Raw genomic sequence first — 16,814 nt, forward strand, 5'->3', positions numbered from 1 at the left:
TATCCATTCCTCTGTCAATGGGCATTTAGGTTGTTTCCATGTCTTGGCTATTGTGAATAGTGCTGCTATGAGCGTAGGGGTGCACGTATATTTTAGAATTAAAGTTTTGTCTGGACTCTCTATTTTTGCATCTGATAGTAGTACCCTTTGGCGGACCTACCTCATCTCCTAGGTCTCTAAATGTTGATGTGTCCCAGCATTCTCTTTTGTCCTCTTTATCTCTCTCACTTTATTAGTGCTCTCTTCCAGTCTTAGGGCTTTAAATCCATTTACATGCCAAGGACTCCCAAAATTCCATCTCCAGCCCAAACCTCTCCCTTAAACTCCAGATTCATGTATACAAGTACCTATTTAGCATCTCTACTTAGATATCTAATAGGTATCTCAAATTTCTCATGTTCAAAACTGAAGTCCTCACCTTTTCCCTAAAGCCAGCTCTCCTCCCAATCTTCTCCATCTTAGTAAATGGCTCTAGCATTCACTCAGTTGCTGAAGCCAAAAATCTAAGAGTTATCCTTGAATCCTCAATTTCCCTCACACCTTTGAAGACAAGCAGCCATCAGCAAGCACTATTAATTCCATCTTCAAAATATATTCCACATCAGACTACCTCTTACTACCTCCTAACTAGTCTAGCGGCCTCCACTCTTGTCCAAGTCAAGTCTTCACTCAGCAATACAATGATCTTTTATGACAGTAAATCCAATCACATCCCTCCCCTGATTAAAACTCTCTCATGCTTCCCCATCATGCTTAGGATAACATTTCAATTCCTTGCCATAGCCTACATGATCTGGCCCTGCCAGCCTCTCCAGCCTCATTCCCTGTTGTTCTCCCCCTTGCATGCTCTCCTCTAACAAGACACACGGAGTTCATTCCAGCCTCAGGACCTTTGCACTTGCTGTTCCTTTGGCCTAGAATACTCTTTCTTTGAATATCTGACTGGTTTGCTCTTTTAATTCTGTCCTCAAATGTCACTTTCTCAGAGAGGACTTCCCTGGCATCCTATGTAAGATGAGCCTCATATCACTTCCTAGCCTTTCTCCCCAGCCCAACTCCACAACTTTACTACTCACTAAGTGAAACCATAGATAGGGACTTTGTTCTGTTCATTGCCACAACCCCAGCAATAACAACAGTGCCTGGCACATAAATAGGCACTCAACAAACGTATGTTTCAAGAATACTGAAATAATGATAAAATGTTGATTCTAGAACCAGCTTAATAACCTTATTCCAACTTTAGGTATTTACTGAAAGAGCAAATAATAGCACCAGACTAGTCCCTATGATGAAATTGAGAAAGTAAAACATTCTCAACGAATGGGTGCTGTAACTTAGAGACAACTTGAAGTTCTCTTTCCTATAGCATTAAGTAGCAACCTGTTTTGCATTCACACTAGACAAGTCATTTAATTGGTAATGGTCTCCATTTCTAAAACGTATGATCTACCAACCAACTGTTGAGAAATTAGGCATTTGAAAGAGTAGAGTGAACATAGGTCTTATCAACAATTCTAAAAATATACAAAGAGAGCACTGCCTGAGCAGAGCCCTGGGATCCAACACTTTTCTCACCAGAAAATGGGTACAGTAATATTTCTTTGCCATGCCGTACTACCAGAAAGCTAGGTATAGCCAAAATGCTTCCAACACACTGGGGAAACATCAAACACACCCACAAAGAAGAATAACCATAGCAACCAGGGTAGCAGAAACTGTCAAGCCTGCCTGGGCAGCTGCCTTACCTTTTCAGGTACAGTAGAAGGACTATGATTGCAGCTGCAACGATGATTGGAATGATGAGTAACGTGGTTATGTAAAATGTTGGATTGGCCTTCTGACCTGGAAAATGAAGAACAAAGAGAAAGACATGAGAAATAAAACCCTTTTAGAAATAAACCAAGCAACAGTTGTATTAGACTAATGAGATTACAGATATTTCTGCCCTCTACACCAACATATTTCCCAAAACTCTTCAATCCTCTTATCTTTTGTTATCTTAATAGTGAAAAAAAAGAAGTCCTGCTCTGGTGCCTAAAATTCCATGGATGAAAAAGCACCTTAAGGATTATCTGAAACCAGGATATCTTAACTGGTTTCAGACACTATTAACAAAGATGTTATATTTGTTAAATATGTCATCTCATTAACAGTGACTATCTTTTCTTATTGGTTACTTAGCACTATTAGAGCACCTAAAATAATCCTAACAACAACTACCGCTACTATTCTTAATTGAGCAACTACTGTATGTCTGATATCATACTAGGTAATTTTGCATGCTTATATCTATGCTAAAGAGATAGATAATATTACTTCCCACTTATACAGATGAGAAGTGTAAGGCTCAGAGAGGTTCAGTGGCTTGTCCAGAGGGTTTAGTAAGTGATGGAGTCAAGCCTCAAACCCAGCACTGTCCAATTCCAAAGACTTTCATTAACTGCCTTGCTACACCTAACACTTAGAATGGCACGTCTATTTATTGGGTTGGCCAAAAAGTTTGTTCAGGTTTTTCCATAACATCTTACAGAAAACCCAAACAAACTTTTTGGCCAACCCAATATATGCTCATCTTTTCCACCAGGGCATGAAAATCTGGAAAGCATCTCAGGGCCTAACATTGTGTTAGGCAGCCTCTAAGATGACTCTAAATGATCCCTGCCTCCTGATATTCACACCCCTGTACAATTTTCTCCCCTTAAGGGTGGGCTGGACTACATGTGTGAATAGCAACAGTGATGGGATGTCACTTCTGAGATAAGGTTATAAAGGGCTGCAGTTCTCATATTGGGTGTTTCCTCATATGCTCCTTCTTGTTTGGACTACGCACTGGGGGAAGCCAACTGCCATGTCATGAGGTAGCCCTGTGCAGAGATCCAAATGGTAAGGAACTGAGAGAGGCCTCTGTATTAGTTTCCTAGAGCTGCTGTAACAAATCACCACACGCTGGTTGGCTTAAAACAGGAGAAATATATTCTCTCACAGCTCTAGAGGCTAGAAATCCCAAATTGAGGTATCAGCAGGGACATGCTCCCTCTGAAGGCTCTAGAGTAGACTCTCTCCTTGCATCTTCCTAGCTTCTGGTGGCTCCCAGGAATCCTTGGTGTTCCTTGGATTTGTAGCTGCATCACTCCAATCCCTGCCTTCATCTTCCCATGGCCCTCTTCTCTGTGTTTCTGTGTATCCTCTCTTCTTCTGATAAGGATACTAGTCATTGGATTTAGGGCCTGCTCTAAGCTGGTATGACCTCATCTTAACTTGCTTACATCTGCAAAAACTCTATTTCCAAATAAGGTCACATTCACAGGTACCAGGAGTTGGAACTTGAACATATCTTTTTGGGGCACATGATGCAACCTGCTACAGCCTCCATCCAGCATCCAGAGTGGAAATGAGGCTTTCCCATGACCATATGAGTGATTTTGCAAGTGGATTCTCCAGCCCCAGTCAAGCCTTCAGATGAGACTGAAGTCCCAGTCAACAGCTTGACTGGAACCTTATGAGAGAACTTGAGCCAGACATACCTAGCTAAGCTATGCCCAGATTTTTGAGCCATGGAAACCGTGAGCTAGTAAATATGTGTTTTTTATTTTTTAGCTATTTTTTTTAATTTTTTGGCTGCACTGCACAGCATGTGAGATCTTAGTTCCCCAACCAGGGATCGAACCCACGCTCCCTGCATTGGAAGCATGGAGTCTTAACCACTGGACCGCCAGGGAAGTCCCATATATGTGTTTTTTGTTTGTTTGTTTGTTTTAATTAATTTTTATTGGAGTATGGTTGCTTTACAATGTTGTGTTTTCTTGTTTTTTGTTTGTTTTTTTTAAATTAATTTTTATTGGAGTATAGTTGCTTTACAATGTTGTGTCCAAATATGTGTTTCGTAAGCCACTAATTTTGGAGCTAATTTGTTATGCAATAATAGATAACTAATACAACCTTGCCTGGCACATAGCTTGTTCAGTCTTTCAATTAATAGGGAATTGACTACTTCAATAACCTGTCTCTCTGACTGTTAGATAGCTGTTAGAAAGTTCTTAAGTTGGTCCTGTTTTGGTCCATGGAGCCACAAAAAAAGATAGCCTACTCCCTCTTCTACCTGACAATACCTCAAACATTAGAATTCAGCAATTATGACTCCCTAAGCTTACTTCGTTAACTGTTCTTCCCCAAATTTTGAGATTCTTCAACATCCTGATTACCCTTCCAAGGAAAGATTCCAGTCTGCCAATGCACCTCTTACAATGTGGTGCCCAGGATGGGATGCTGTATACTTTTGATGTGGCCAGGACACTGTGCCCCACCCTGCAGCATCCCCTTGTTCTGGATGCTGCACTATCACTGCTGCCTATGACTGCAATATGCCTTTGGGGGATATTTAAGGGACCGATGTTGAGTCACTTTGAGCTTACAGTCAAATAAAACCCTATCCCTCACCCCACAGCACACACATCCATAAGGGACATGTCTTTCCAATCCTGTACTTGACCCTGGCAGATAGCTTGCTCAGCCTCTCAATTAATAAATGAAACTGATTTTCTTCAAACCTAGATATATGTTTATCTCTATAAAATGCCATCAAGGTCATTGTCCTACTCTTGATTCTGTTACCAGCACGTAGGATAGTACTCTAGCATTGCACAGTCTGCAGATTTAATCATGCCTGCCTTCTGTATTTTTGTTCAGGTTGTTAACAAAGATACAGACAGGACAGGAGAGAGGATAACACCATTTGGACTGCAAATTTTCAAAGAGTTGCATATCGTAAATTAACCCTGAGTGATCCGACAATAATTAAACAGAAAATACATTTCAATTGTAAGTATTCTCTGGCTGACGTCAAGAATAAAGAACAGGGACTTCCCTGGCGGCGCAGTGGTTAAGAATCCGCCTGCCAATGCAGGGGACACGGGTTCGAGCCCTGGTCCCGGAAGATCCCACATGCCGCGGAGCAACTAAGCCTGTGCGCCACAACTACTGAGCCTGCGCTCTAGAGCCTGCGAGCCACAACTACTGAGCTCGCGTGCCACAACTACTGAAGCCTGCACGCCTAGAGCCCGTGCTCTGCAACGAAAGAAGCCACCGCAATGAGAAGCCCGTGCGCCACAACGAAGAGCAGCCCCCGCTCGCCACAACTAGAGAAACCCCGCATGCAGCAATGAAGACCCAACGCAGCCAAACATAAATAAAATTTTTAAAAAAGAATGAAGAACAGCCCTTTCCCACAATCAAGTTTCTGCTTCAACTTAAGTTTCCATGCATCAATGGTTTAACTTTTAATAAAATCCCATTCTCTTACCTATACTCATTGCTTGACTCCAATTACTCCAGAGTTTGTCATCCTCATAGCATAACTTATTTGTTTTGACTCTTATTCTGACTGTGTTCAAAGTATCAGGAAGAACACCAGGGACCATGAAACAAATTGTACCCTTAGATATAAAATAAAAGCACACAAGGAATATTACCAGCTTATTCTCTTTCTCTGCTTCTGAATCCTAAATATAATTATCTGCCAACTTTTGTATATGATTAAGACTTTGTATTGCAATACAAATTATCTGACTTTAACTCCTGAAAAAGAAAATTGGCAATAATCCACAGAACAAAGTAGTTTGTTTTTCTCAAAGCAGTTCAAATTTAGGATATGCTCACCCTGTCCCACCCCCAATTACTCTATGAGTTTAAGCCCAAATAGCTAAAATTGAACTTACTGACCTCTAGGTTTCCTTCAAATTCTGAATTCTGACATTTGGCCTCTTCAACCTTGAAAATATAAAAAATGAATACATTCAAAAAGTTTTAAAGACCACACTTTATATCGTTTAACCGTTTTAACAAGTTTTCTTTTATGCCATTATCAGAGGACCAGGTGCAGTGAAAAGAGGTAGGTTTTTAAAAATAAGTGGTCAATTACATATCCATATGTGAAAAAAAAGAATCTTGACCCCTACCTCACACTATTTACAAAGTCAATTCCATATGGATTGCAGATCTAAATGTGAAAGTTAAAATAAATTAATAAATAAATACATAAATACAGCAAGCTTTTAGATGAGAACATACAACATCCTCATGACCTTAAAGTAGGAAGATATCTTAAATAGGACCAAAAAAATATTAACCATAAAGGAAAAATTTTTATAAAATCATCTATATTAGGGCTTCCCTGGTGGCGCAGTGGTTGGGGGTCCGCCTGCCGATGCAGGGGACACGGGTTCGTGCCCCGGTCCGGGAAGATCCCACATGCCGCGGAGCGGCTGGGCCCGTGAGCCATGGCCCCTGAGCCTGCGCGTCCGGAGCCTGTTGCTCCGCAACGGGAGAGGCCACAACAGTGAGAGGCCCGCGTACCGCAAAAAAAAAAAAATCATCTATATTAAAATTAAAAGCTTCTGTTTACCAAAAGATATCCTATTAAGGAAATTCAAAGGTAATGCATAGAGTGAGAAAAGATATTTGCAGTTTATGACAAAGGACTTGCATATATATATATAAAATATATATTTATATATAATACACACACATACATATACCTCATAAATTAATAAGAAAAAGACAGACAACCCAATAGAAAAGTGGCAAAAGACTTGAACAGACATTTCACAAGAGGATATTCAAATTGCCAATAAACATAGGAAAAAGTGCTCAACTTCATTAGTTATCAGGAAAATGCATATTAAATCCACAAGATAACGATACACACACCTACTGGACAATACCAAGCGTTGGTGACGATGTAAAGCATCTAGCGCTCTCAATTTCTGCTTTTAGTAGTGTAAATCGGCACAACCATTTGGGAAAACTTATTATCTACTAGAGACAATCATATGTAACCCTATGGCCCATATATGCGCAACAGAAATGTACACACATGTGCACCAAGAAATAAGTGTGCAAATGTTCATAAAAACTCTATTCATAAAATTCCAAACTGGAAACTATTCAAATGTCTATCAGTGGGAGAATGGAGAAATCAAATGTGGTATATTGACATGATGGAATGAATGCAATGAGATGCACCTTCAACCACAGGCAACAATATCCGTGAATATCATAAACGTAACATTGAACAAGAGAAGACAGACACACAAAAGAGTTCTGTATAATTCGTTTATATAAAGTTTAAAAAGAGGCAACAAAATTAATCTATGGGATTAGAAGTCAGGATAATAATTGTTCTTTGGGAAAGTAGTGACCAAAAGGAGTCATGATTGAGCTTCTAGGGTACTGGTTATGTAAGTGAAAAATCATTTGTGAAAAATCATTGAGCTGTACATAATGACTTCTGCAATTTTTCTATAGTATACTATATATAATAAAAAGTTAAAAAAAGAAAACTATTATGCTCCGTTGTTGAGAGTATAATATACCAAAAATGACCGGGTTAGAGAAAAGAAAGTAAAATGCAATTTTCTCCTCTACACAACTTAAGTCATGCGCTGTCTGAAGTAAAGAGAATAACCAGTTCCTAAAATGTAAATATTTCCAAATCAACAACACATGAAAATCTGTTGCTTAGTTAAATAGTCTACTTCTGGCCAACAGGTCCATGAAAAGATGTTCAACATCACTAATCATTATCGAAATGCAGATCAAAACCACAATGCGATATTATCTCATACTTGTTAAGTGGCTATCATCAAAAAGATAAGTGATAACAAGTGCTGGAGAGGGTGTAGATAAAAGGAAACCCTCGTGCACTGTTGGTGGGAATGTAAACTGGTGCAGTGACTATGGAAAACAGTACGGAGGTTCCTCAAAAAATTAAAAATAGAACTACCATACGATCTAGCAGCCCCAAGGAAATCCTGCCATTTGTGACAACATGGATGGAACTTGAGGGCATTATGCTGAGTGAAATAAGTCAGAGAGAGAAAAACAAATACTGTATGATCTCACTCGTATGTAGAATCCAAAGAAGTCGAATTCACTGAAGCGGAGAGTAGAATGGTAATTGCCAGAGGCTGGGGAGTGAGGAAAATGGGAAGATGTCGGTCAAGGGTGCAAATTTTCAGTTATATGTTCTGGGGTCTGATGTACAGCACGATGATTACAGTTACTAACACTGTGTTGTGCAGAAACTAACACAACATTGTAAATCTACTATCTCATCACACACGCAAAGAAGGTAGGTTTGTGAGGTGATGAATGTGTTAACTTGTTTGTGATAATCATCTCACGATGTATATGTATATTAAATCATGTTGTACACCATAAAATAATCACATTGTACAACCTAAATATATACAATTTTTACTTGTAAATCATACCTCAATAAAGATGGAAAAAATAGTCAACTTCTATCAAAGAGATGTTTAAACATGGGACAAAGACCAGAACACACGCTATGATCTTTGGCATTCAATGTCATTCACTAAATGGTTCCTACCAGCATTTGTGAAGAGTGAAAGGCCAACTGAATGATGAAGAGCCATCCTATCCATATTTTATATAGGGGCAGAGCAAAGGCCACTCGGGGGCTACTGTACAACCAGTGCTGGCCGTTCGGAATCAGAGGCCTGCTGGGGAATCACAAGTGCCAACTACCACTTGAGGGACCAGGTTGCAGGCTGATGTCCCCCCTCCCCTGGACCATCTCCCAGATATATATATTCCAAAGTCAGCAAATCATTGTGTAAATTGATAGTTCTGGGCTCTTGTTCAAATGTAAATCTCCTTGTGTAGTTTACCAACTGCTCAGATATTTCCATGAGAAAAGGAAAACAAGGACACAGATCACTAAGTAGATAGCTGGCGGGGATGGAGGTAGTCAAAGACAAGTCACTTCTTACTTTATGATTCTGTCATGAGCTACCTCTGACCCAGCACCATGTGAAGGCACCAGTTCATGTTCCAGCCTACTTCCCCCTCTTAACTAGGACACCAGGCAAAAGAATTACTCAAAAAAGTCTTGCAGAAAGAAACAAAAAGGGTCTAACCAGCAGAGCTCAAAATCGGCAAGTACACAAAAAGCTGATGACATTCTAGGGGAAGAAACAGCTGGTGAACATCTGCTAAGAGAGAGAACATTAAACTCAAGTGTATAAACAGAGTTAACTCCAAATCAACTATAGTTCTGGTTTTGATGGATAAGTTCCACAGTATAGTGTGCTCTCTTCAGTTCAGAAGTTTGCAAAAAGAAAAAAAAAAGGTAACAATTCGACAAGAATTTATCAAGTGGTGACTATGCACATGGTCTTATACCAAGTGTTCTTGGTCAAAGCTTAATACATGGAGACCAACCTCTGAAGTCATACTTATAAGCTATGTGGCCTGTAGCAAGTTACTTAACCTCTCTGAGCCTTAGCTGCTCAGTAAAATGTAGGTTAAAAGAGAACCTATTCCATCGATTGTTATGAGCTACTGTATAAGAAGTACATAGAAGAGTATATTTGTAACACATCATAAACAATAAGTGATGGCTGCTACTATTAACAGGAAGTATTGAGGTGGTCCCGGGGGTCAGACTTTTACAGAAATCTTGACTCTATCACTTATTAGAAATGTGACCTTACAAGTAACTTCTGGGACCGAGTTTTCTCATCTGTAAAATGGGGACAAAACAACAGGACCTTGGGACTTCCCCGGTGGTGCAGTGGTTAAGAATCCGCCTGCCAATGCAGGGGACACGGGTTCGAGCCCTGGTCTGGGAAGATCCCACATGCCGCAGAGCAACTAAGCCCGTGTGCCACAACTACTGAGCCTGCGCTCTAGAACCCGCGAGCCACAACTACTGAGCCCACGTGCCACAACTACCGAAACCCGCGCACCTAGAGCCTGTGCTCTGCAACAAGAGAAGCCACCACAATGAGAAGCCCATGCACCGCAACAAAGAGTAGCCCCCGCTCACCACAACTAGGGAAAGCCTGTGCACAGCAACGAAGACCCAACGCAGCCAAAAATAAATAAGTAAATAGATAAATTTATTAAAAAAAAAAAAAAACAGGACCTAGATCCTTGGAGTTATTGTGAGGACCAAATGAGACAATTCAAATAAAGTGCTTATTAAAATAGCTAATACATAGTAATTGCTTAATATATGTTAGCTGGTATTAGTAGCAGGAATGGCACAAAGTAACCACCACCTAACTCCTCCCTACAGGAGCTTATATTTTTTGGTAGAGATCATGGGTAACTAGCAGGACATAACTCAGTACCAAGTGAGTAATGCAAGCAGCACGTGTCTCAGGATTTCAGACAGAAGAGAACAGTAAAGGCTGGAATAGTCAAGCATATTCGGCTTTCGGATAACTCACTTGGTTGTAAATTCAAGCCTCGCCCCCTCCCCACTTGGAAGCCCTTTGCCTTTTCCTTTGTGGCATTATTTGGGGATTCAGGTTTCTGGTACGAGTAATGATTATTCTATTTCAGCAAACGCCTTCATTTGCAAATATCCAGAAGAGGTCTGCTCAGCTGTGGACCTGGTCACTTCCTCTTGGAGTTACAGCCTGTTAATACCAGCTTATTTTAGTAAATAAAATAATTTAGTTTTTGAAACTCCCATGATGAGCTAAAGCAAGTGGACCAAGGAATCTGCCCACATGTGAGATTCAGGACTCCTTTAAAAATCAATATAATATACTTGGTTTCTAACCTCTAAAACTCAAATGCACACAGGGCCCAGGCAGGTGGCACACAAATGAGTGGGGCAGTCCACGTGGTCCTAAGGCGCCACCTTATGGCAACTACACTGTCAGGTACCACAGTTTTAAATCTGGGTAAAAAATTCAAATTTAATATACAAGCAAACAAAACCCCACTTTGTTTGTGGTCCAAACAGAAATGTTTGAGGCCCGAGTTCATGTCCTCTGCTGTAAAGCGTAACAATGCGACTGAGGCCCGGAGGTTATGCCACATCCTGTTATGCCCAGTGCCCCACAGTGACCCCTAATTAGCATGTTTTGTATTAGATTACAAATAGCGTAAATGTACATAATCCAAAAAATACTGACTACTCAGTACTGACTACTTTAGTTGCCACAAACTCCAAGAAAACTGAATGGCTGTACTGGAGCCTCCAAGTATCTACATAATCTGACCCCAGCCTCATGCTCAGACATCTCTTCCTACTATATTTTGGTCACACCAGTCTCCTTTTCCTCACACATGCCAAGTTCATTCCTGCCTCAGAGCCTTTGTACATGCTGTCCCCTCCGCCCCCAGATCGTCAAATGGCTAGCTCCTGTGCATCTCAAGTGTCATCACTTCGGATGACTACCCTACCTAATATTCCCTCAGGACTTCCCATCACCCCCATTTAATTTTCTGCATAACATTCATTCTCTAAAATTAGCTTGCTCGTTTACACACTTGTTTTCTAGTAGGTAAGCTTCGAGGGGAAAAAATTCTTTTCGTCAGGTGTCATGTGCACATGAAACAGTGCCTGGCACATGGTAGGCACGTAATAAAAAGTTTTTGAACAAATGAATTAATGAATGGATGGAATCTTGCAGCCGATGCTACCATAAACTGCCAAACCTTTCACCATACTCTATTTCAGAGAAGTTTCATCACCATCGTCATCAGACGACAAATCTAAGAGCTACATTTCACTGATATTTCAATTTATTACACTGTAAGGAATTCAAGTGAAAGAAAAACATCTAAATAACAACTATCAAAAAAAAAACTTACGTAGAAAATGTCATGTGTCTCAGCTTGGCTGTTATTGACTTCTACTTCATAAGATAAGCATCTGCTATAAAAATTCTGTGGATTCTTCCATTGCACGTATAAGTCACCATTTTGGAAGGAGAGATTTTTAATATGTGGAGGATCAGGCTTCACTGATAGAAAGAGAAGAATACAAATTAGCTTCCAGAGTTTATTTTGATGAGATACACATATGGGTAGAGACAATGAAGGTCACAGAGCAAATCAAAATAGGGCTGATGCTTTTAATGGCCTTACATGATCAGACATACAGTTCTAGAATTTCTGATTAGCCACGATTAATATAGGGCCCCTAGTAAATGTATCTAAGGAACATCTTTGGGGTGTCTGCCAGGTGACATGAACTCTGATCTGCATCTGCTTAGGACATGGCTGGGGTATACTCAGGACATCTAGCTGCAACAAGGAGGGTAAAGAAAAGAAGTGCTTAAGTCCAGATATGCCTCTACATGATGGGTACCAAGGAGCATCAGGTACAAGCGGTTTCCCCAGGCGACACTCACTTATGCCAATCAAAGACCACAATTAAAACATTAGCATTGGGCTTCCCTGGTGGCGCAGTGGTTGAGAGTCCACCTGCCGATGCAGGGGACGCGGGTTCGTGCCCCGGTGCGGGAGGATCCCACGTGCCGCGGAGCGGCTGGGCCCGTGAGCCATGGCCGCTGAGCCTGCGCGTCTGGAGCCTGTGCTCCGCAACGGGAGAGGCCACAACAGTGAGAGACCCGCATACCGCAAAAAACAAAACAAAAAAACATTAGCATAGTTTTCCGTGGGACAACTAAGCCCGCGTGCTGCAACTACAGAGCCCACGCACTCTGGAGCCCGAGTGTCACAACAAATGAGCCCGCATGCTGCAACTAAGACCCAACGCAGCCAATAAATAAATAAATATTAAACATTAAAAAACAGCCTAATTTTGTCACATGCTACAACATGGATGAAACTTGAGGACATTACGCTAAATGAAATAAGTCCATCACAAAAGGACCAATACTGTATGATTCCAGTCATACGAGGTACCTAAAGTAGTCAGTCATAGAAACAGAAAGTAGGAAAGTGATTACCAGGGGCTGGGGGAGGGAGGAGGGGGACAGGGGGAGGGGGAATTAGTGTTTCATGGGCATGGAGTTTCAGTATTACAAGATGAGAAAGTTCTAGAGATATGTTGCACAACAATGTGAATATACTTAACACCACTGAACTGTACACTTGAAAATGGTTAAGATGGTATATTTAATGTTATATAATTATAACCACAATTTAAAGGAAAGTAAAAAACAAAAAATTAGCCTGGTCAATTTAGTTTTTCAGGAGTCAACTATGCTTAAGACCGAGCAACAAAAGAGAATGGATAATTAACAGAAAACAACTTGACAATGTCATCTTCTAGCTGAGAAGGATCTCCCTTTATTTTATTTTTTTAATTAATTAATTAATTAATTTTTGGCTGCCTTGGGTCTTCATTGCTGCGTGCAGGCTTTCTCTAGTTGCGGCGAGTGGGGGCTGCTCTTCGTTGCGGTGCACGGGCTTCTCATTGCGGTGGCTTCTCTTGTTGCAGAGCATGAAGCACGGGCTTCAGTAGTTGTGGCACGCGGGCTCAGTAGTTGTGACTCGTGGGCTCTAGAGCACAGTCTCGGTAGTTGTGGCGCACGGGCTTAGTTGCCCCGTGGCATGTGGGATCTTCCCGGACCAGGGCTCGAACCCGTGTCCCCTGCTTTGGCAGGCGGATTCTTAACCACTGCACCACCAGGGAAGCCCAGGATCTCCCTTTATATCACCACTAATCTCTAGGAAGAAGAGCAGCAAAATGAGCTTTAAAAGGTCCAACAAGGACAACCTGCCAAGCCGGGGGGCGGCGGGGGGTGCAGAGAAGGTCTTTGCTTCAGATGATCCTACTTGGCAAGTTTCCGCACACCCCCCGCACCCCAACCCCCCGCCCCAGCCTACAAACTATGCTACCCTGCATGCACTACTAGAATTCATTTCCATGGCTGTCAGAAGCGGCGGTAAACAGCGTTCTACTCAGACTTGGAAACCTCTGTCAATTCATGATTATTTGCCTATAAATTTTCTGTGTACCACTTAGCCAGAATCTGAGCTCTCTGTTGGGATATCACAACACATAAATAAACGTGACGCTTATACTACTCTGCTATAGAGACTTACAAAACGCTTTTATACAGCTCACATCATTTGGACCTTACAACAATCCTTTGAGGTCAAGAGGAACTGTGTACCCCCTTTTACAGATGAGGAAGCACTTAGAGTGTATATGCCTTGTCCAAAGTGAAGAAGCTAGGACCTTAAGCAGGTCTCTTAAGTTTTTAAGTTGAGGACTCTTTCTAGTGGGCTGAAACTCAGCTGCACTGGTTGTTCTGATTGAGCAGTGCCTGGGTCACCCAGAATGTTAGACAGTTTGAATATCACCCCTGATCGCTCCACCTCCAGTCTAAGCTTTTTTTTAACTAAGAGGCAGATTATCCAGGAACTATATATTAAGTCACATTTATTCTGCAGCATCATCCTCTGGAGTGTAAGTAAAAGAGAACAGATCTTGAGTCACAGAGCCCAGGTTCTAATCTCGGTTCTGCAACTGACTACTTGCTCTAAGGCTCAGCGTACTCACAAGTAAACAAGGATAAAGCATGTGGCATGTGTGCTCAATAAATATGAGAATTTCCAAGCTTGCTTCTTTAAAAAGGAGCGAAGAAATATATACATAAATATAGTCCCTTTTTTTTCTGGGAAGATCTTCAAACCAAAAATCATCATTTTTTATTACTTCTATTGATGTTCAAAAAAAATAACACTTTTATCCACACTGTCTTAGAGGACTTCTAAAACGTACCATGAGAAGTTAAAGGCACTATATTGAAGGATGGTCTGATTTTTCCTGCATTGTCCTTGACCATTACTTGGACACTGTGTTGTTCAAAACTGGAATCCTTCACCTTAGTCAGAGCAAAGGAACAACCAATGTGTTGACCTTCTCTATAGATGTCTTCACACTGAAGAACTTTTCCTAGGCTGCTGTGCCTGCAAGGTAAAATAAGACAACCTTCTGCATTATTTTTAACCAGATATTCAAGAAACAAAGGTAGAAGTTTATTTGTTTGGTTGTTTTTAAATGACTGAAGATGTCCATGAAAAGCCATATTTGCAAACTGGCAGGGTAGCATTTTTTAAAGCCCTATTTTATAATGTGGCTCCATTTCATACTCTAGGAAGAAGTGAATGATCCTTTTTCATGAATATTGGTACTTTCAATAGTTAGAGAAACTAGAAGAGTCCTGACTCTTTTTCCTCTTCTGTATGGGAGATGGCATGAGGTCAGGATGAGAAATGTTACGCTTCCTGAAAATGCCTCATCTGCTCAATCCCATGGTTCTCCTCTGGGCCCTCTGCCTGCTCCTTCCCTGTTTTCTTGGCTTGCTCCTCTCCTTTCTCCTATTCTCAGAGGATTCACATCCGGTCCTCAGCCCGCTGCATATCCCTCTCTATTTCTTACTCCCTCATCCATTCACCCATTTATCACTTCCACCCCTTGACTAGAATTTCTGCACTGAGGATTTTCCTAATCCTGACCTCTCGCCTTGGAGCTAGTCCCAGATTCCTAACTGCTCCACCTGAGTGTTCCACCCACCTCAAATTCAGCAGCCAAAACGGATGCCCCCTCTTCCCTGCCAAACTGCCTTTTCTTCTAACCATCCCAGTTTCCATCAGTCAGAACTCAGTTTCTCTGGGCTTCTCGATTAGGGCCTTTGAAATCACCTCTCTTCGCTTTCCCTATATTCTATCACCAAATTTTGTTACTTCTTCCTTTGCAAAGCTTCTGGGATTCTCTCCTATGATATTCCCCTCATCCTGTTTCAGGTCCTCATCACTTGAGGCTTCATGGCTTCTCCAGACTGACCTCTCTGACTTTATTAGTGTCCTCCAACCAGTGCCAGATCAATGTTCCAGAACACAATAGCTTTCTAAGTGTCTTACTCCACTGTGTGGTTCTAAATGCTGGCATCTTGTTTCCCATTTCAAAAAACCTCTACATATACCTTTCCCCAATGATCATCTAGCACAGCGCAGGCAGACAATGTGCTCATTACACTTTTTTGTCTAGACTATCAAAGGACTCTGTTTTATAGTAACTGGCAGAAGACACAGAGTCAACCCTTACATTATCAGTCACAAGGGGAGTTGTGCAAAGGTTCTGCAGAAAAGGAAGACAATTTAGAAAATGAACTAAGAGTAAAGAGTCCCAAACCCTTCACCTGTTTACTTCAGAATCACCTGTGCTCATTTTAAAAATTCAGATTCCTCAAACCTTCTCCCAGAGAACCCTACTTAGAAGGTTTTGTCCAGGGCCTAGGAATAAGCATTTTGACAGCAATTCTCCAGGGGATTGTGCTGCAAAATCCAGTCTTATAAAACTCAGATCTTTCCCATAAATACAGTCAATTGATCTTTGACAAAGGAGCAAAGGCAAGACAATGGAGCAAAGATAGTCTCTTCAACAAATGGTGCTGGAACAACTGGACATCCACATGCAAAAAAAATGAATCTAGTCACAGACCTTACACTATTCACAAAACTAAACTTAAACTCACAATGGATCACAGACCTAAATGTAAAATGCAAAACTATAAACCTCCTAGGAGATAACACAGGAGAAGAGCTAGACAACCTTGGGTATGATGATGACTTTTTAGATATAACATCAAAGGCATGATCTTTAAAAGAAATAATTGATAAGCTGAATTCCATTAAAATTAAAAACTTCTGCAAAAGATAATACCAAGAGAATAAGAAAACAAGCCACACACAGGGAGAGAATATTTGCAAAAGATACATCTGATAAAGGACTGTTATCCAAAATATACAAAGAACTCTTAAAACTCAACAATAAAACAAACAACCCAACTAAAAAATGGGCCAAAGATCTTCACAGACACTCCACCAAAGAAGATATATGGATGGCAAATAAGCATATGAAAAGATGTTCCACATCATATGTCATCAGAGAAATGCAAATTAAAGCAATAAGATACCACTACACACCAATTAGAATGTCCATAATCCAGAACACCAACACCACCAAATGCTGACGAGGATGTGGAGCAACAGGAACTCTCATTCACTGC

General features: G+C 41.0%; 1 protein-coding gene across 1 annotated transcript in view; it reads right to left on the reverse strand.

Annotated features, from left to right (window-relative positions):
* Positions 1-16,814, reverse strand: part of IL13RA1 (interleukin 13 receptor subunit alpha 1) — a 65,094-nt gene that overhangs the window by 14,690 nt on the left and 33,590 nt on the right. The window contains exons 5-9 of the mRNA XM_022562948.3: positions 14,525-14,712; positions 11,638-11,789; positions 5,722-5,769; positions 5,303-5,435; positions 1,749-1,845 (exon numbers count right to left, since the gene is read on the reverse strand). Coding sequence (XP_022418656.1) covers positions 1,749-1,845; positions 5,303-5,435; positions 5,722-5,769; positions 11,638-11,789; positions 14,525-14,712 — 618 coding nt within the window. The remainder of the gene's footprint in view (positions 1-1,748; positions 1,846-5,302; positions 5,436-5,721; positions 5,770-11,637; positions 11,790-14,524; positions 14,713-16,814) is intronic.

This window comes from Delphinapterus leucas, chromosome X, assembly GCF_059928025.1.
Source record: "Delphinapterus leucas isolate spDelLeu-1000000601 "Yukka" chromosome X, BTC_Dleu_Yukka2, whole genome shotgun sequence".
NCBI lineage: Eukaryota > Metazoa > Chordata > Mammalia > Artiodactyla > Monodontidae > Delphinapterus > Delphinapterus leucas.